A 20,699-nucleotide genomic window follows, 5' to 3' on the forward strand; every position below is an offset into this window, starting at 1 on the left:
ACAGTTGCCTTCGGCTTACTTAGATCATTCCTTGCCCCCATTTATAGGGCTTTTCTCTTCCAGCTCAGATGCAGTGGGCAGATTTTGCCCTGATAGTTCAGGCCAAAGCGCAATGAGAATCGCTCTCAACTTGAGCCTTGTGACCTTGATGAGACTTTAGATGACATTCGGATTCCAGGGGTCCCATGTCACTCTGGTTGGAGGCCTATAGCTCCCATTCTGCATTCGGGGACTTCCAGGGCCCAGGAAGTGCTAGGCTTGAGGAATCGTTCTGTCCAAGGTGTCTTCTCTGAGTAATGGACCGGGTAGCCCTCATGGTCTGTGTCATTGAGAGAGCTTTCCTCTGGGATCTTGGAAGCCAGGCTGGGTGTAGGACCACAAGCCAAACCAAACCAAACTCACTGCCATCGAGTCTACGCTGACTCATAGCAACCCTATAGGACAGAACAAAGCTGCCCCTGTGAGTTTCCAAGGCTTTGAATGACAGAAGCTCCATCTATCTCCCTCAGAGAATCTGCTGGTTTTGAACTGCTAGCCTTTCAGATCGCAGCCCAACACGTAAGCTCTGTGCCACCAGGGTTCCTGGGGGTAGGACAGTGAGATGGAATTTGACATCCAGACCTTAATAGTGGAAACGGCTAGGGCCATAGGTTGGGATCCCAGACCTCTTTGAGCTTGGAGGTGGCGTAGAAGCCCTTATAGACCATGTGATCTTCCCTGGGCATTCCAAGCAGTGCTGGCCTGACTCCTCTTGGGGTCGTACCTCTTAAACACATTCATTCCAGCCTGGCCTCATGGCACACCTCTGTTAACACGGGTCTCAAATTTGCCAAAGTTGTATTTGATTTCTGCTGTAAAGCACCATAGGTATATGTCAGGTGTAGGGTGTGGCTCTTTATCATTCCACAAACTTCAGTCTTTTTTTTCTCAAAGAGCATACAGTCTGTTGGAGATATCGACACATAAAAGGTCAAGGTATTTGTGTGTATGTGGACTGTACATATGATCTCATTTGATCATCTTGTAAAGTGTCTAGAACAGGCAGATTATTTCTGTCTACAGATGAATCCTTGGCCACTCAATGAGGTTGTAGAGTTAACAAGTTTGAGAGGCAGAATGTAAATTCAGATAATTCCTCAAAGCCTATATATATCTGCCAGTATTGTCTAGATTATGCTACAATAACAGATAACCCCCAAGTCTCAGTGGCTTATCATCACAAAGGTTTACTTATTTTATTTTTTCATGAGACAGACTCTGTAATTGACATTAGCACTATCTCTTTCAGAGGAATTTTTTGGTAATGTATACATAGATTATTTACTTGGGATTTCCCTATCATTATTCTATCTGTATCCTAAATATTCTCTGTGATCCTTCTTAAAATGTCTCAGAAGTTAAAGCCAATCAGCATCCTGTCAGGAAAACAGAAACCACTCCAGGTGTTTTGGAAGGAGATTGAATACAGGGAATTGGTTACAACTCTTGTTGGAATGGATGGAGGAGAAAACCAAGTAGCTGCTGTTATCAGAAAACTCACAAGCTCCTTGGGCAGAATCCCAAAGAGGAAAAGTGTTGCCAAAATGACTCAAGACAAAGGATTGTTTATCATGCCACAGGTTTATCCTAGGTCAACTTCTCCATCTCATCTTCACTCTGTTCCCCAGCCGGATGGTTAAGCGAAGAGAGCACGGAACACCGTGTTCTGGATCTTCAAACTCCTGCTTGGAAGTGACACATTTTACTACTCTGACTCTCACTGGCTGGTGAAAACGACATTACTAAGCCTGACATGCTGTTAGGCACCGTCATGTCGGTTCTGACCCCTAGTGACCCTGTGCACAGCAGAACGAAACACTGCCCAGTCCTGTGCCAGCCTCACCCTCGTTCTTTCTTGTTTGAGCCACTGCGTCAGTCCATCCTGTTGAAGATATTGCTCATCTTCACTGCCCCTCTACTTCACCAGGCGTACGTTCTCCGGGGACTGGTCTCCCCTGATAACATGTCCAAAGTGGGTGAGACAAAGTCTATCCATCTTTGCTTCTAAGGAGCACTCTGCCCGTCCTTCTTCCAAGACAGATTTGTTGATTCTTTTGGCAGTCCATGGTACGTTCTGTATTCTTCTCCAGCACCACAATTCAAATGCATTCTTCTTTGGTCTTCCTTATTCATTGCCCAACTTTCCCATACAGAGGAGATCATTGAAAAGACCATGGCTTGGGTCAGTGCACCTTAGCTCTCAAAGTAACACCCTGGCTTGTCAGCACTTGAAAGAGGTCTTGTGCAGCATATCGACATGACACGAGTGAAGTGTGATTGTTACCCGGGGACCACGAAGCCTAGAGCAACCTGATAGGACAGAGTCGAACTGACCCATCGGGTTCACGAGGCAACCGTTAAGGAAGCAGAGTGCCGTATCTGTCTCCTGTGCAGTGGCTGGTGGCTTTGAGCTTCTGACCTTTTGTTTACAGCCGAGTCTTTTATCATCCAGGTGCCCCCAGGGTTCATGTTGCCTAGAGAAGAGCAGTGGAAACAATAGGTCTCCTCCCCTCTGGTCACAGGTGTAAAGTAAAGGGTCATCTGATGATGAACAAGTTCCCTTCTGAAGTCTATCTTTAAGTCCGATTTATACATAAGTCGGAAGCATTAGGTAATGGTCCCTACACAACGTTAGTTCAAACATTAAAGACGTTAATAGTAACCTCACTATCCTTAAGTTGATTCTAACTTGTAAGGGCCCTCTAGGACAGAGTAGGACTCCTGCATGCTTCTGAGACCTAAGAGAATCTTCGTAAGAGCAGACAGCCTCGGTTTTCCTGGGGGAGCGGCCAAGGTTAGCAGCACAGTGTATAACCTTTAACACTGCCAGGGCTCCTGAACTTCATAGCAGTAATAATCAGATTTTGATGTGTCCATTTGTTAGTACAGATGATCAAATATGCCTTGAGATTTTAATACAATAGGTTTTCCTGGGGTTGGTTTGTAACCATGGGCTGTACATAAATCGGGCGTTTGTAACCCTGGACTGCTTATATTTGCTTTCCTTGCTCTCCCTCCCCAAAGGAGACCCCAAAGTCCTGCCCAGTCATGGCATCTAGTATAAAGTCAAGGATCTTGTGAAAGCCTCTGTGTAGAACTAAGATGTGACTCCTCTCTCTCTGTAAACCTCCTCCCCCACATATCTACGTAACACACAGTGGGGGAAGGACAGGGTAACTGTAGCAGATCACCTTCATTGAGACAATGGAAGAATGGCAGACAGAGTTACTCATTCACAAATCCATCAAAATTCTGAAATCAGATTGAACATGTGTGAGGGCCTCTCAGATGGACCATGTTCTGGATTTGATTGGCCCTAATTTCATCTCCTCTGTGGCTCTGAGCCACACTCTGGTAGGTCCTGTCCTTTCTTTCTGTTATGCTGATTGCTTACATCTGAAGAGGATGTAGGAGCATGTGCCCTCCTCCGGAGCAGCTCTGCAGCCTCCTTCTTTCCATTAGGAAGTCGAGGGTCCCAAGCATCATTTTAAGAATTAAGTAGTTGCAAGCTAGTAATTCTTTTGGAACTATGTTTTCCAAAAAACTAGTCCTTTCTCTGAATCCCTGGGTTTCCAATGCTAATCACACTTGACTGCTAACTGAAAAGTTGGCAGTTTGCGGCTGCCCAGAGGGACCTTGGAGGAAAGGCTGGGGTTCTGCTTCAGAAAAAGCAGCTGTTGGAAACCTTATGATCCTGTCGTTGTTGAGCCGTTTGCATTCTGTCTTGGTTTTGTGTGATTTTTTGTCTCTGAAACCCAGATTAGGTAAACCTATAGAGACAACAATTGGATCAGTAGATTCAAAGGGACACGGCAAGGGAGGCTGGCAGGAAACCGGCCCCTAGCAACAACACATACAGGGAAGGAGAGATGTACTGAAATTGATTGTAGTAATGGTTACACAACCATGGATGTGATTCAACTATTGAAACATATGTGAATTGTATGGCGGTGAAATTGTTAAAAATAAACAGACTACTTATTTTAAAAGAAAAAGAAAGAAAGAAAACCTTGGTAGCAGACTTCTACACTGACACCCCATGTGGGTTTGCCCTGAGTTAGAATCCACTCCACTTGAAGGCAAATCTTTCCGTTTGACTCAGCTCCATGTGGACTAGCCATGCCACACTTATTTTCTAGACATGCCTCTCTTTCAAGTTAATTACTGGTGCCTTGAGGGTGAAGGGGCCCTCATGGCACGGTGCTTAAGCCGTCGGCTATTAACCAAAATGCTAGCAGGCATCCCCAAACTACGGCCTGCGGGCCACATGCGGTCCGCCAAGGACATTTATCCGGCCCACCAGGTGTTTTTGCCCCGTTTGTTTCTTTACTTCAAAATAAGATATGTGCAGTGTGCATAGGAATTTGTTCATAGTTTTTTTTATATTTTAGAAACTGTAGTCCAGCTCTCCAATGGGTCTGAGAGACAGTGAACTGGCCCCCTGTTAAAAAAGTTTGAGGACCCCTGGGCTAATGGTTCGAACCCATCAGCTGCAATTAGGGAGAGAGATGTGTCAGCGTGCTTCCATAAAGACTACAGCCTCGGAAACACTATGAGACAGTCCTGTGTGGCTGTCATGCATCATAGTAGACTTGATGGCAACAGGTTAACCGTAAGCTGATTGGTCCTCTAATTAAGGCCTCTATTACAACCACACTTTAGTCCTCTCTAGCTGTACTCCCCCACCCCACCCCAAACTGGGTGAAGTTTTTGTTCCCCCTTTCCCAGCTGGAAGTATTGCTGGGTACCAACTTAATTAGTTCTGGTCGCTGGGTGAAGTTTTTTTCCTTTAACAGATTTATTGAGGTTTAAGAGTGGAATTGCTTGGTCTTATGATACGTTTCCCATGCCAGTTTGTCAGACTCCGATGTCTTGTATGTTGCTGTAATGCTGAGAGCTATGCTAGTATTAAATAGCAGCTGGGTCACCCGTGCGGCTAGCTTTCAGGGCAGCTTCCAGACTACAACCGACTAGGAAGATTGATCTGGCCGTGTACCTCAGGAAAAATGGGCCAGTGAATCTATTCTGAATAGTAGCAGAACATTGTTTGATATAGTTCTGGAAAATGAACTCCTCAAGTTGGAAGGTACTTAAAATATGACTGGGGAAGAGCTGCCTCATCAAAGTGGGGTCAACCTTAACGATGTAGATGGAATGAGGTCAGGATCTCCACTCACTGATGTGACGTGGTTGAAGATAAGAAGACAGCTGCAAACATCTGTTGATGATTGGAACATGGACTATATACAAAGTATGAATCTAGGAAATCTGGGAGTTGTGAAAAAGGAAGTGGAAAGCGTAAAGCTCAATGCCCTGAGCATTAGTGAGCTGATGGTCTGATATTGGACTTTTTGAATCCAGTCATCATATGGTTTACTAGGCTGGGAATGAGAAACTCAGGAAGGGTTGTTAAATTCATTGTCAAAAAGAACATTTCAAGGTCTACAATGCTGTTTCTGATAGAAGGCTTTCTATTTACCTATAAGAGCAGGGAATACAACTATTACTTAAATTTACACACCAGCCCCTAAAGCCAATGATGAATAAATTGAAGAATTATGCCAGTTTCTTCAGTATGAAAAGAACCAAACACACAATTTAGATGCATTGACTAATTACTGGTGATTGGAATGCGAATCTCAGAAGCAAAGAGGAAGGATCAGAAGTTGGAAAATGTGGCATTGGTAATGGAAACGACGCTTCATAGAATTTTGCAGGACAAATGACTAAGAAGATGTTGCAAATTTCTTTTCCAAGAAACCACCCCACCCCACCCCCCAACAAACCCATTGCAGTTCAGTAGATCCGGACTCATAGAAACCCTATAGGACCAGGCAGGGCTGCTCCGGTGGGTCTCCAAGACTGGAACTCCTTACAGGAGTGGAAAGTCTCATCTTTCTCCCTTTCAACAACATAAGCACGATTATATGCTTGGACTTCCTTGGGATCAGCTACAGCCATGGAAAGAGTTGGAGAAGTTCAATATCATCAGTCAGAATAAGGCCAGGGCCTGACTGTGGAACGGACCATCAATTATTCATACGCAAATTCAAGTTCAAGCTGAAGCAAGTTAAAACAAGTCCATGAGAGCCAAAGTAATATCTTCAATATGTCCCACCTGAATTTAGAGACGATCCAAGAGTTGATTTGATACATGGAGCTTGAATGGCTGAAGACCACGCAGGTGGTGGGAGGACATCAAGGATATCAGTGATGTTGTGGAACCTGTGTGAAATGGTTCACAACAGATTAGTAAGGGAGCCAGCGTTTACCTTGCGTATTGAGTAATCCACTCTTTCGTAAAACCAAACACTGACTCAGTTCAACATCTGCCCCAGCGGCCTCGGCTAAAGTGTGGCAAGTATGACCTGTGCTCTGGTCGCCACAGAGCAGTTTGTGTTGACTTCAAATTGTCCATCACTGGCTGCGAAAGATCATTCATTAAATTAAAACGAACATTTTCGTATGTGACAACCCTTTCCTATCTGCTCCCATAGAAGTTTACAATCTCAAAAACCCCAAGGAGCCCTGAGTTGAAATGGCTGATGGTGGGGGGGGGTGTTTGAGTTTGGGGTTTTTTCCTGACTTCCGTTCTTTCTTCTATTAGTGCTGCAGCCCCCTCTCTCTGGGTCTGCCCCCTGGCTTCTGAATCTCAAAGCCTCACCCTCACACTGCCCACTCCCAAGCCTCCTATTCACCAGCCATGTGCACATCGAACGCCGTCTTCCTCTGAAAAGTGTTTCCATTTTCTCCTAACGTAGCTCTCCATCAAACTGGAGGGGAAAGGTACTGAAGCCGGAGCCAGGCAAAGTGGGGGTGCCCTTCCTGTATTGGTGTTTTAGAAGTGGCGTCTCTTCCAGGAAAACGAACAGTGGAACTCCTAAGGCGGAGTTTCTATTGCTAGGTCAGTTGCCCCAGGTGCCTCGTGTTGCTATATATTTAAGCTGGGTGTCAGGTGCTCGGGCAGGGAGGCATTTGTGTTTGTCACAGGTGCGGTTTTCCATAGATAGGTCTCTGCCTCTGCCTTCCACTCTAGCCCAGTCTAGAGCTCTACCTAGTTCATCGTCATTGCACAACAGAAGTCACCTCTTCCAGCCAGGGATAAGCCTTTCCTTGCCATTCACGACTTGAACCAAAGCCCGTGGAGTCTTGTAGTCTCTTATCACTCTGACACTGATTTCAAGCATCCGTCAGGATAAAGAGAAGCCCCGGGTGGGGCAAACAGGTGATGTGCCTGGCTGCTAACTGAAGGCTTGGAGGTTCAAGGCCCCTCAGAGGCTCAGTGGGAGAAAGGCCTGGCCGTCTGTTTTTGAGAAGGCCCGTGATTGAGAAGTCTCTGGCACAGCGCCACTCCGACACCCGTGGGGTCTCCGTGAGTCAGAACTGACTCAACAGGAAACAATCCGGGACATAGCTTGTCTTCGTGAACAGGGACATCGTGAATTCAACCTTCCTCTCACTTTCAGCTAGTCAGAGCAAGTCATGTGGCCGATCTCGACATCCATGGGCCAGGGATCTGTGAGTGTGATCTTTCCCGAGGGAAGGGCAGCGAATATTGTGAATAGTACTATCATTTATCATAGCTGTTTGGGTTTGTTTTTTGTTTGCAATATCCTGCAGACTCTGAAACCATTGTTTTTATGTAGTGATTTTTTGCCCAGATCTTCCTAGTAGGAGGATGAGATGAGGGGACCTTTAAAGACACCGGACCTAGGACTTTGATTCTCTGGGTGGTTGGACCTCCGGCTCTGTAGGGTGAAGCACAGAATCTGTCTTGCCTCTTTAGCAGTCTTCTCTCTTTGGGTCAGTGGGAAATTTGATTAGATACACTGCCTTTTCCGGCAGTTGCCACCCAATCCTCAATGACCTTTGGGCCATTAGTAAATCCACTTTCTTGACCTGCAGCATAAATGGACACACCCCCCTTTTTTTTCTTTCTCACTAGCTGTCTTTTGGGGAGACATCGCTTTAGATGAAGATGACCTGAAGTTATTTCACATCGACAAGGCTAGAGACCGGGCCGAGCAGCCAGGGGAGAAAACGGGACACAGCACAGGTAAGTAACACCCATTTCCTGCCCCAGGTGGTGTGCAGTACTGTGTGAAGGTACATGGGTTCTTTTACTCCCGGTCCACAGACATCTGGGAAGTTCACAGTGTTTGGCTGTTATAGATAAACCTGATCCCACCGACACCTCCTGATCACACAGGTTGGTGTGCTTCTTCCATGTGGGCTTTGTTGCTTCCCAGCTAAATGGCCACTTGTTTATCAAAAGGAGAGGATATGTATAAAATGCTCAGCAGAGAGCTTAGCATGTGTGTTAGACAGGGTTCTCTAGAGAGATAAAACCAAATTCCTGATAACTTAATATATTTATTTATAAAGATAATTAGATATATAATGAGAAATGAACTGTTAAATCATATACAGATAAATATATAATCCAAAAAATAGTTAAATTAGAAAACACTACAAATGGCTCAGTGCAACTCACGTCCGTGAGAGAAAGTTGAGAGACTAGCAGTCCTTCAAGTCTAGTCTGCTGCCAGATCTTCCTCTATTTGTAGAGAGAGCTAGGCTATGTCAGCACAGCAGCCAATCACAAGGCAGGTCACCAACTGTCAGCCAGGTCACCAACCGCCAGTCCCCCAGCTCCAGCGATGTCTTAAAGGGACCTCAACTTACAGTGACACAGTCCACAGGTTAGGCGTCCCACAGGTAGTGTAGCCTTTAAATTGAGGCACAGAACAAGCAAGGCAGCCGCACACCGGTCTGATGATCACAGAGAGACAAGAAAGGCAAGGCTCACCAAGCCATTTATCTCTCTGCCTTTCAGTTAATCCCACTTGTGTTTATTAGACAGGCTGGCACAATAAACTATCTCAGCATGTAATAGATGCTCAATAAATATCAAGTCCTCTTCCTCATTCTTATTAGTATTTTCAGAGGGAACACAGACTTAGAAGGATTTAAAGTTAAGTGGAATATGGAGGAAACGTACAATATGTGATGTGAATGTTTGGTGCTTGGGCGTGAAGCTTTTGAAAACCCATACCTGGTGTCCCCTTCTTCCTGGACTTTCTCTTTCTGTGTCTATGTCTGTGTGTGCTCGAGTGCGTGTGGTGTGTGTGTGTGTGTGTGTGTGTGTGCGCGCGCGCACACTTGCGTTCCAGTATGTTTTTATGGCAAGGTGATTTCCCCCCCCCCATCACTTTTCTCCAGGGGCTAATAGTACTTTGCCTCTATCTAGGCGAGTGATTTTATCTTCAGGATGGGAATATTTTTTATGGTCTTTGCTGATTAAAATGGTGCGGCTGGCTGTTATAAATAAATAAATATGCCCAGGAGCTCGAAACGTGTCAGGAGGAAAATGAAGCCTCCTTGCTATCCCAGCCCCAGCTCCCCGCTATCCGTCTGCGGGGTTCTTCCCCACTTACTGTGCACATGCAGGTCTTCCCAACCTCAGAGAGATTTTTCTGGGACCTGCTCTGGTGCAGCTGCTGTTTTCACGGACGGCATCATGGGCACCTTTCTGTGGCGGCCCACCTTAGTCTTTTATAGCAGTCGTGGTCCAGCATACAACTGGATCCTAATTCATCTACCCAATCCCTCCTGGGGCAGCCGTGGTGCTGCAGTGGTTAAGCACCTGACTGCTAATTGAAAGGTTGGTGGTTTGAACCCTCCAGCCGCCCCAGGTGCCATTCTGCTTCGGTGAAGGTCACAACCTTGGAAACCCGTTAGGGCGGTTCTTCGCTGTCCTGCGAAGTCGCTGTGAGTCCAGATGATTTGATGGTAATGGGTCTGGTTTGGCTTTTAATCAGGAAGGTTGTTTCCTTTTTTATTTTTCCTCTCCCGATTAGAAAGAATGATGCAATAAGTAATTTTGTGGATAGATAGCTAAACCTCTCAACTGTTTAAACATTTGCTTTGCAAATGCAGTGAAGAAAGCGGATGGTGCTCGGCTATCAAAAGATATAGCATCTGGGGTCTTACAAGCTTGGCATTAAACAAGCAGCCATCTAGCAGAGAAGCAATAAGGCCACATGGAAGAAGCACACCAGCCTGTGCGATCATGGTGTGTTGAGGGGATCAGGTAACAGGCATCAAAAGACCCAAAACAAACAAAAAAACATGTTGTTGAGAACGAGGGGGGGTCAGGAGCAGAAATGGCAGTAGTGATAACAGGAGGGCAGGGGAAAGGTGGGGAGAGGAGGGGGGAAGGAACCAGGGGTGAAGGAGACGGCACTCGGTGTAAGGTATGAAAATAATAATTTATAATTTATCAAGGGGTCACGAGGGTGGGGGGTTGCTAAAAAGAAGAACTGATAACAAGGGCTCAAATAGAAAGTAATTGTTTAGAAAATGATGGAAGCATATGTGCAAATATGCTCTGTACAATTGATGGCTGGATTGTTATAAGAGCTGTAAGAGCCCCCAATAAAATGATCTTTAAAAAACAAAACAACAACACAAAAAGCATTTGCTTTGATTTTTTATTTTACTGTGGTAAAAGTATCTTTAAAAGAATATGATTTTGGCAGTGCATTTAAAAATGCTTATTGGGGCCGCAGCCGCCCAGCGGGCTGCGGCCCCAGTCTGGGCCATCTCTCCCCTCGGCACTCTTTAGCAAGCAATGTCAGTTTTCTATCAGAATATGAAAGTCTGGAGGCAAGGCTCAGTGCACCTGCGCTGACGGACGCAGGCTGGTAGACAGGGCAGAGCTGCAGATCTGAAAGTCGAGAGAAGGTGGCTGCTGTGGAGATCCAGAGCGGCCCGAGATCTGGAGCGGAGCTGAGTCGGTTTCCGAGGGCCTCCGCAGGTGATGGTTGTGGCCAGGTGGTCAGACTGCCCACCCTCGAGTCCCCTTCTAACCCCAAACATCAGAATCACAGCCCTGAAGGTAAGGGAAGAGGTGGGGTATGGTGGGGGCTGGTAGCATGGATGACTGTATAATCCCCCCTGGAAGGGAGCGGACCACAGAATTGTATGTGAATGGATGCATTGGATGGTGTAAGATACGACAATAAATAAACAAATAAATAAATACGAGGGGGTAGAGTGGGGGAGAGAGGAGGTAAAGGGGGACTGATATCAAGAAGTTTAAGAAGAAAGAAAATGTTTTGATACTGATTGTGGTAGCCACTGGTCAATACTGCTTGATGTGATTGAACTATGGGATGTGATGATATCTGTCAGAGCTCCCAAATAAAATGATTTTTTTAAAAAATGAAATAAATCCAGGTGGAATATACTCAAGGTAAAAAATAAATAAATAAATAAAAATGCTTATGGTGGCCAGCTCTCTATAGAATATAATATTGGCTATTTCAAACCCTGAAGCGTCCCATCCAGTGGCATTAATTCCAGTCATTGTATTGTATAAGCATCATCACAATCTATGTCCAAAAGTGTGTCATGATACCAAGCAGAAACCCAGCATCTGGTCGGCAACCACTCCCCCTTTCCGCCTCTCCCAGGCCCTGATAACCGCTAGAACACTCGTGTCTCTGTGCATCGGTCTGTTCTAGAGATCACTTCTCTATGGGCTTGACTATTTATCCCGTTGTATCTGACTTTCTTCTCTCAGCATTACGCTTTCAAGATTCATCCACGGTGCGGCGTGGTATCCGAGCGTCATTCCTTTCTAAGGCTCAGTATATTCCACTGCGTGGACGCGGCACACACTGTCTCTCCATTCACTGGCTGATGCACACGTGGCTTGCCGTCACCTCTTGGCGTTTGTGGACAATGCTGCGGCAGCGGCCTGTGTTCATGCATCTGTGGGAAGTCCCCACCTCCAGTCTTCTAGGCTGTGGACCTAGGAGTAGAAAGGAGGGAGCGTTATCGTGAACCTTCTGAGGGATTTCCGGGTGGTTTTGCATCATGGCCGCACCATTTGACCATCTCACCAGCACAGAGGTCGGCCCGTTCCCTAGATGTGGTCAAGATCTCAAATTCCCATGGTGAAGAGGCAGGGGCAGACGCAGGCCCCTCAGTGTCTGTGCCTTTGTGTCCGCCACAGCACCAGCCTGCCCACCTGCTAGCCAGATCAGAGGAACGGAGAACAGCACAGGCAATCTTCCTTTGGGGACTTGGCACTTGGTACCCCTCTGCTTCTATCCTGAACTGGCCATAAGCTTGATCTTTCTGAGCAGTCTTTCTGGGGGAAGGGATAGGGAAAGGCCCAAGAGCCCCCTCAGGGTAGTGCGCTGGCCACAAAGAAGTCATCGGAGCATTGGACACCCAGAGGGGACACTCTTGCTTTTTACCTAGGGACCCAAGGCTGTGCTGTTTAATTCCTGTTGGTCTCCCTGCTTCTACGCTCCCTCTTTCCATCCTGCCTCCAGATTACTTCCTGGTCTGACCTTGACGCCACCCTCCCTAAAGTTCTCCCGTTTCCCTAGTGCTAATCAGAAACATTCCTTAGCCTGACTTTCAAGACCCACCCACGCTCTGCCCATAATCGACACCTGCAGGAGCTCCTGCGTCTCCTGACCTCCAGCCACACACCATAGTACTGGGTCTATCCATGCCCTACCTTCCTTCTGGTCAGCCTTCTGTTCTAACCACTCCCGCAGCTCAGTCCCTGCCCTTTGGATGACGGGAAAAAAGGCCTATCAGGATCTTGTGGGCACTCAGTATCCCGCTCTCCTGAGCAGACTGCCAGCTGTGGAAGACTACCTGTTGGGGTTGATCCCAACCCAGTACCATCGATCCTTTCCAACTCATAGTGACCCCATGGGACAGAACAGAGCTACCCTTTTGGGTTTCCAAGGCTGTAAATCTTTACAAGAGCAGAAAGCCTCCTCTTAATCCCTCGGAGCGGCTGGTGGCTTCAAACTGCTGACCTTGCAGTTAGCAACCCGGCCCGTAATTTTCCACACCACCAGGGCTCCCGGTTGCATGGACAGTGCTGGTAAACTAATTTTGGGCTTGGGGTGGAGACAGCTCTAGTTCCTCCCCGCTTCTTGGAGAGGTCTCTTCCCGGCCTCCGAAGCTGCCAGACAGAGGATGTGGCAGCCACATTGAGCCCGGACACCTTCTGTCCGAAAACTTGGGCATTTCGGGGGTGTGGTGGGGGGGGGGCGGCGAGGAGGAATGAGCGCATTCTTCAGGGAGAAAAAGTCTTCTGTGTGCATTTTATTTGCAGCGAGCAGAATGCAAGTTGTGAGCAGGCATGGACCAGGCTGTTCTATGAATGAGGCCCTTGAATGAACATTGCTGAGTTTTCTAAAGCAGCTAATCGGATTAGCTGTGTAGTGAAGGAAGTACTTAGCGGACACACACACAGACACACACGCGGGCTCACACACTCTCCGGACTTCTTCCATGTGGCTTCTGGGGAACCCGCCAGCCCTGGCTGGCTCCAAGTCCCAGCTAGCTCCGAGCCCTCGGGCACCTCTCCTCCTCCTACCACCTGAGATGCGGAGGAGAAGCCTGTGCAGCAGATGCTTTGGACTTGGCTTCAGTTTCTTTCTTTCGGGAAGAGCCCAGGAAGCCAACGTTGAGTGCTCCTGTCTTAGGACACGCCTGAGGATCTGGAGAGGAAATCGCTTCCTGCAGTTATCTCTCTCGGGAGAATGGATCTGATTTCTTGATCTTTGTAATCAGGACTCTGAAAGGGGAAACGGTTTTAATTACGGATCGGCTCTGTGGGAGTCTGATGTGCCCCTCCTCCTCTGTTCTGAGCCACTGGGCCATGCCCCTCTCTGTTTAAGAAGCCAACCTTGCTTTAAATCCTTACTCCTGCCATCTGTTGAGGGCTGCCTGAGTCCAACAGTTTGGGCATCAGGGTTCAAATTAGCCAGAGTGAGACAAAGATGAGGCTTGCTTTGGATAATTCGCTTTCTCCTCTCTGTGTCTGCCCTCTGGATCATGGGCTCTCTTCCCCTTGGCAGACCCTTTGGCTCTTGTTTTATTTTTTCATGATGAAAGAACTTATGAAGGAAGTTAACACGGTGTAATGTCAATCAGAAGTGCTAAGGGTTGCGTTATCAGGACATGTTACAAAGTTCTGCCAAGTCTTCTCATAAATGCCCACAGGGCAGACCACTCTGCTCTAAGCCTCAACCCGAAGGCATTCAGCTCAAGCTCGCTGGACCAGCAAGTCCAGCTTCCTGAATTAAGCGCCCAGAGGCGCCCCACTCCAGTCAACGTCAGCTTGAAGACACTCAGCTCCTCTTGCATGAGCCAGCAAGCCCAGCTTCCTGAGTGAGGTGTCCGGAGGCGCCCCACTCCGCAAGCCAGCACTCATCGCAACTTGCTCTGTGGTTGGAAAGTCTCTCCCTCTTGTCTCATGCGCTGGCTCTTCTGCTGTTGCTCCCCTGGTGGTCTGGCTGCTCCTTTGGCTCTTAGACTTCCTTTGTCTGCTCTGGCCACAGCTTCTAAGAGCCGCAGAGTAAACATTGGGCTGCTAACTGCAAGTTCAGCTGTTTAAAACCACCAGCCACAGACCAGAGCATGTACAGATACTGGTACAGTTAAGTGCTCTCGACACACAGAATCCAGGATATATAAAACCCTCGGGAACAATAATAGGAGTATCGATACCATGAGGGTAGGGGGAAGGAAGGGGAAACTGATTGCAATGATCGACATATAACACTCCACCACCACCACCACCACCACCACCACCACCACCACCCAGGGTGACAAACAACAGAAACATGGGCAAAGGGAGACAGCAGATGGTGTAAGGGATGAAAATCATAATAATTTATAATTTATCAAGGGTTCATGAGGGTGCAAGGGTGGGGGAGGGAGGGAAAAATGAGCTAATACCTAGGGCTCAAGTAAAAAGAAAGGTGTTTTGGAAAGCTTGATGGCAACAGATTTACAAATGTGCTTGGCACCATGTATGTATGGAATGATATAAGAGCTGTAAGAGCCACCAATAAAATGATAATAGAGAAGAAAGGGGGAACAGATTACAAGGTCCCTGGGGGACGGACATCAGAGAAGTGGGTGAAGGGAGACGTTGGATGGTGTAAGATATGACAAAATAATAATAATTTATAAATTATCAAGGGTTCATGGGGGAGGTGGGAGTGGGGAGGGAGGGGAAAAATGAGGAGCTGATACCAAGGGCTCAAGGAGAAAGCAAATGTTTTGAGAATGATGATGGCAACATGTGTACAAATGTGCTTGACACAATTGATGTATGTATGGATTGTGATAAGAGTTATATGAGCCCCTAATAAAATGATAATAGATAAATAAATAAAACCACCAGCCATCGGTAGCAGAGAGATGAAGCTGTCTGCATCCCCATAAAGATTTACAGCCTTGGAAACCCCTGAATAGGGTCAACGTATTGAGATCAACTTGATGGCAGTAGGTTTCTTGGACCCATAGCTTCGAGGGGCATGCTACCCTAAACTGGTTTCGATGTCCTCATATGAATAGAATGAAATCACCTTTTCATCTTTCAAGTCTGTTTGGGCTTTGGATGTGTGCTCTGGTGTGGCAGGCTGGCAAAGAGAACCCCAAAACAAAAGCCGTTGGGCACCCCGGGCCTAACTATCGCTATAAGAAGGCTAAAACAGCCCCGTGAAATCGCCAAAGGTACTCACTTCACTGCCACTGAGTGGACGCTGACTTCGGGGAGAACTGTCCCTGTGGGTGTTCAAGGCTGTGACTCTAAGGGATAGGAAGCCTCGTCTTTGTCCTGAAGAGCGGCTGGTGGTTTTGAACTGCTGACTTCACAGTTAGATGCCCAACGAGTAACCACTATGTCACCAAGGCTCCCCCAAGGTAGTGTGAGTCCCTAATCAGGGGACTCTGAGTCTGGGTTTCTGGGCCGTCTGTCCAGGCTTGAGCATCACATGGTGGCAGGGCCAGTGGCACTATGACCAGCTGGAGGGTCACGATGGCCGCATTACATGGTCAGGCACCTGTACCTGTGAACAATGTTTAACGGGCACATGTGTTAGACATTTTACAGCAAATTTTTAAAAGGAGAGACCCAGCAGGTCTCTACTCTCAAAGCATTTTCACTTTGAGGATCTGGGCAGAACTTGTGGGAGACGTTATTTTCAGCCTCATTGACGGGTTATGTGTTTTCAGCCTTAAGCCCCATAGAGATATTCCCTAAGCTTTATAAAGTCAGCCTCCTAGTGTCATTCATTTTTCTTGTTGGGAGTGAGATTTCCGGTTATCAACAAGTATCCAGGGGAGAAATGGGGCTGTGGGTGACTTCCCATGTCAGCCTGTTGAAGGGACTGCGTTCTGAGCATGGGTCAGAATAGATGCTTGAACTGTTGCCTGAGCGGCTCCTTGGATTCAGGTCTATCTTCTCTCATGTGGTGCCATGCCAGCTCCCACCTCTGAGACTCCGGTGGCCTCGGCGGGGCCTCTGCTTTAGCAAGCTGGAGCAGGCCGAGGTTGAGAAGGGTCATTTCTCACTCATAGCTCCCTTTCCCTCTGTTGCTCCGAGCGTTGAGGGAGGGAAAGGCCTTGGTGACTTTGGTAGGTGTGTCGCCCTTGATGTTTGGGGGCTGACCGACCTCTTAGAGAAGCTGAGGGACTTCACGATCCCGTCTTTGAGAAAAATGTTCACATGCAAAATTCTGCTTGCAGTTCCAAGAGAGGTCCCCACTCCATGGAGCCTGCTATGAATTTGGACCCCAAGTCCTTTTTCCCCCCCGCTTCCATCTGTTGAAAGTGTTCGCCTCGTGTGGACACCTGGGCCTTGCAAAACTGCACGATCAAGCACCTGAGTGTTGCAGCCACACTCTGTTCGTGGAGGGACGTAAGGCAATTTGTTCCTCATTGGTAAAATGGGATAATAAAATCTGTCCTGTAGGGGTAGTGAATAAATGTGGTGGGTAAAGGCATTTGCCCCTAGGTTTAATATCAATATTAATATTAATAATGCCATCAATATTAATAAAGCTATCAATATATAATAGCTTTGTCTTTGCCACCTTTTCTGTCTGCCTTTGGTCTACCTCTCTGTCCTGGAGCCCACACGCCTTAAACACCCGGGACTCTTGGAATTATTCTTCATTGAGGTGTTCTACTGGCTCCTCTTTGGCATCTCAGGACCTGGGTCTCCGCCAGTGTTCTCTCATCACACCCTTGGCCTTGGATCCCAACTGGCACATGAGAAATCTCTGTTTCAATCCCCTGAGCCATACAGATTTCCCCGTTCCTCCTGAGTTGGTCTCAAGGGTCACCAAGTTGGCCCAAGAAAGATCTGAACAATCGATTGGTTCTTCTTTCGCAAGAGCAATGCAACAAAAAACAATAACTACCATTTGATGTATGTTAATTATGTCTACAATGCTGGGTATATGATCATACTTAATATCAACACAAAAGCTCCACGTTATAAAATTACCATTTTATAAATTAGAAACTAAAGTTGGGAGAGGCCAATAGCCCGTCTTGGGTCACACAACTAGTTTTGGGCTGGAGCCAAGAGGAGGGCTTAAATTTGCCAGATGTCACAGGGTCTGTCTTTAACCTCCACAGGCCACAGCTTCTAGAAACAGTTGCTCATACCACCACTAGCCTGAAGAGTTGGTCTCTTCGCTCCTGCCCGTGAGAGGTGATGGTACCAGCAAGGGTGAAAAAGTAGGTGTATAGAGCCTGCACCTCAACCCACCCCACCCTTTGTTATTCTCAGGTTGTCGTTCAGTGCCAACCAGACTAAGCGGCCATTGGTTGCCTTTGTGTGCGCTTGGCCTTCCCTCTTTAGTTCTAGCATCAGGCTGGGCACATCCATGGTGCTAGACGAGCTCTTTTAAACTGTGATGGCCTAAGCTTAGGGACCGTGTGGCAGCCTCAGGTACTCCCCCGCTTCGCCAAGAGACCAGGCGGGAGTAGGTCTGTTGGCTTCATTGCAGGTCCTCTCAGACTCTTCCTGGGATCAGGGATGGCGGCGAGGAAAATGCTCTGGGGGTGGTGCCCTGGGCTGAGCAGGCCCAGACCATTGTCCAGGAATCATCCTCAAAGGACATCTGTGACCCATGGTCAATGGTGTGTCTCTTCTGGGCCCTGCGTGCAGATTCACAGGTTGGGAACGTGAGATTTGTCTTCAACAAGCCAGAGAGATTGTGTGTGCCAGGTTCCTGTTCACACTTCCAGGGTCTCCTTTTTGCCTCCTCCTCCTCTCTGAAGACTCATGGACTCTCCAGCGGACCTCTCACTTCACCCCTTCTCCTTTCGAGGACAGACTTCTCCTTGGTTCCCAGTGTGGAAAGTGCTCACTCGTCGCCTGGACTCACGACTCTGTCATGTCCCAAACTCTCCCTTTGCGACTGGGCTTGTAGCTCTGCGGCCTCTCTGACACCAACCTCGGCATCCGAGTCACCTTCCCCCTTCTCTTCCTGTCTCCACTCCTCCCGTCCTTCATACGACAAATGCTCACCGGGGACCTCTTATTCTCAGCACCAAGGACCTTCCCTTTCATCGTGGAGGGAATGCTTCAAAATTGCATTCTGGTGATGGAGATGTTTGTTGTCATTTCTAGAGACAAGATCCAGCATGCTCTCAGAGTAGCAAAGGCACGGGGTGGGCCGAGAGGTACAGGACCAGGGAAGGGATGGTCCCTCTGCTCTGCACCAGTGTTCTCTAATCAGATCCTGGGATTTGGATCCCGACCAGCACTAGGGAGACCAGGCATCCACTTCCCAGAGGAGGTGTGGGCTGGCAGGCAGAAACCCACACCTGGAGGCAGGGGTTCCAGGCAACAACTTTTATTCAGGAAAGGGCTTGGTGTGTTGGGCCTACCAGCCTAGGGAAAAGGGCACGAGGAGGGACCAAATAGGGCCATGTGGATGTGGGGTGCAGGGTAGTCGAAGTCCAGGCGAACAGCACCAGAGAGGACTTTCACTTCCATGGTAGAAATTTCAATAAAACAAAGGCTCCTTGGTTCTTAAAGATGCTGACGCAGACAGTTGACCTCAAAGTCTAAGGCAAGGACCAGATTCAGAAATAGGTAGAAGCCGAACCCCAAAACCACATTAGCTCTAGACCAGAGGCAAGGACGAGATGTCACTGAGACCCTTGCGTGTTGAGCCCACACTGCTTCCATCCTTCTGACCGAGGCCAGGGCTGATCCAAGCCAAGCCTGAGTTACACTGGTGGATGGTGGTCAGGGGGTGCTGGCTGGGCTAAGAGAAGGATGGGGGGCAAGAGCCAGGCACAGCATAGCAATCGTTCTGCTCAGAAAGCTTCTAATTTAGTAACATGGCTGGGAGGGTAAAGAGCCATCTGACAAAGTGCACATCTGCTTTGAGGAAGGAAAAAAAGAATGCAACGTAAGGATTCTATCATCTCCTTCCCTGGGGCCTGGTTCTAGGGCCGATTTATGCCTTGGATGGGAGCCAGAACTCACTGAGAATTTGAAGTGTCGGGAAAGTACATTCACCTTTTGGTTGGTTTTTATGACCATCACATTTGCCACCATTCGGAGAAGCGGGGATGAGAGTCCACCTGGGCCCATGGTGGGGAGCAGATGGGACAAGGACAGCGACTCTTCTTGAATAGCTATCCAGGGAGCCAGTGTCCTGGTGTCCCTCGTGGGCCACAAATCTTGGTAGCTGACTCAAAGTTGGAAGATTTGCTTGAGAAACCAGGACCCACGAACTCAGGATGGTTCAGTACCCAGCACTCTAGCCAAGGTCCTTTGAGCTGCAGAATACGGAACCCACTTGCAGTAGGTCACTCCAGGGCAGGAGTGTGGTTCAGGAATGCCTTCTGCCATGAATGCAGAAGTGGAGCTGCCCTCTGGGAGTCTGGATTAGACATTGGAGAGGAAGAGACAAAGCTGGCTTCTCTCTCCAGCAGCCACGAAGTATGTCTTCTTTTTAGTTTTGCCTCCTCTTCTTCCACCACGCCTGGCCGCCATGCCTCAGTCAGTATCATGACCCCCCAACTCAAGCATCCCCCATTGAATTCCTTCCTACCTAGCAGATGTATAGCTATGCCAACGTATGAAGCGATACCTCGGAAGGCATGAGTGGACCAGCTGTCCAAGACAGGAAGTAACAAGTGAGCCAGCAGAGGGCAGACACCTAGGGAGAGGTCGGAGGTGGAAGTGGGTGGGAGGTCCATGTCTGTGACTGGGACCCATTAGAAGGAAAAGCAATTGGCCGAGCAGCCCCTGGCTTACAGAGGTGGCGGTTTGGTGGACAGAGTCCCTGGAGGGGAAGGTGGCGTTGCCAATTTAACCCGGCATCTGGGGCTGAGTATGATCATCTCACTTCCCTTCTTCCCTATAGAGTGCCATCTTCATGGAAAAATCAGTGAACTGCACGCCCACCAGCCACCTTAATGAAAGGCATTTGGGAACACGGCCTCAGGAGAGTTGGGGATTGCTCACCTTGGGTGAGGATCTGATTGTCGCCTCTCAGTTTGGTCACACAGGAAGACTGGGCCCCGTTTCTCTGTTTACTTCCTCCCTTTGGTTCTTCTTAATCTGATTCTGCCCCCCCACACCCCTTTATCTGGGTACATGTTTGCATTGGTGTTCATTGAACGGAATGCTGTGTTTCCTGCTCTTGTTTAAGCAGTGATTGATCTGTAAGGTAGTGTGTTAGTCTGGGTTGACTAGAGAAACAAATCCAGAGACGCTCGTGTACAAGAAAAAGCTTTATATAAAGAGTAATTGTTACACTGGTACAGATAGGAACTGAAAATACAGGGAATCCAGG

At 47.9% G+C, this 20,699-nt stretch overlaps 1 protein-coding gene across 1 annotated transcript in view; it reads left to right on the forward strand.

Annotated features, from left to right (window-relative positions):
* The window catches only part of TLL2 (tolloid like 2), a 169,162-nt gene that overhangs the window by 31,577 nt on the left and 116,886 nt on the right, over positions 1–20,699 (forward strand). The window contains exon 4 of the mRNA XM_013004185.2: positions 7,985–8,095. Within this exon, the coding sequence (XP_012859639.1) occupies positions 7,985–8,095 (111 nt within the window). The remainder of the gene's footprint in view (positions 1–7,984; positions 8,096–20,699) is intronic.

Source organism: Echinops telfairi, unplaced genomic scaffold (genome assembly GCF_000313985.2).
Source record: "Echinops telfairi isolate 266 unplaced genomic scaffold, ASM31398v2 ScPeMD7_70;HRSCAF=299, whole genome shotgun sequence".
In the NCBI taxonomy this organism is placed as follows: domain Eukaryota; kingdom Metazoa; phylum Chordata; class Mammalia; order Afrosoricida; family Tenrecidae; genus Echinops; species Echinops telfairi.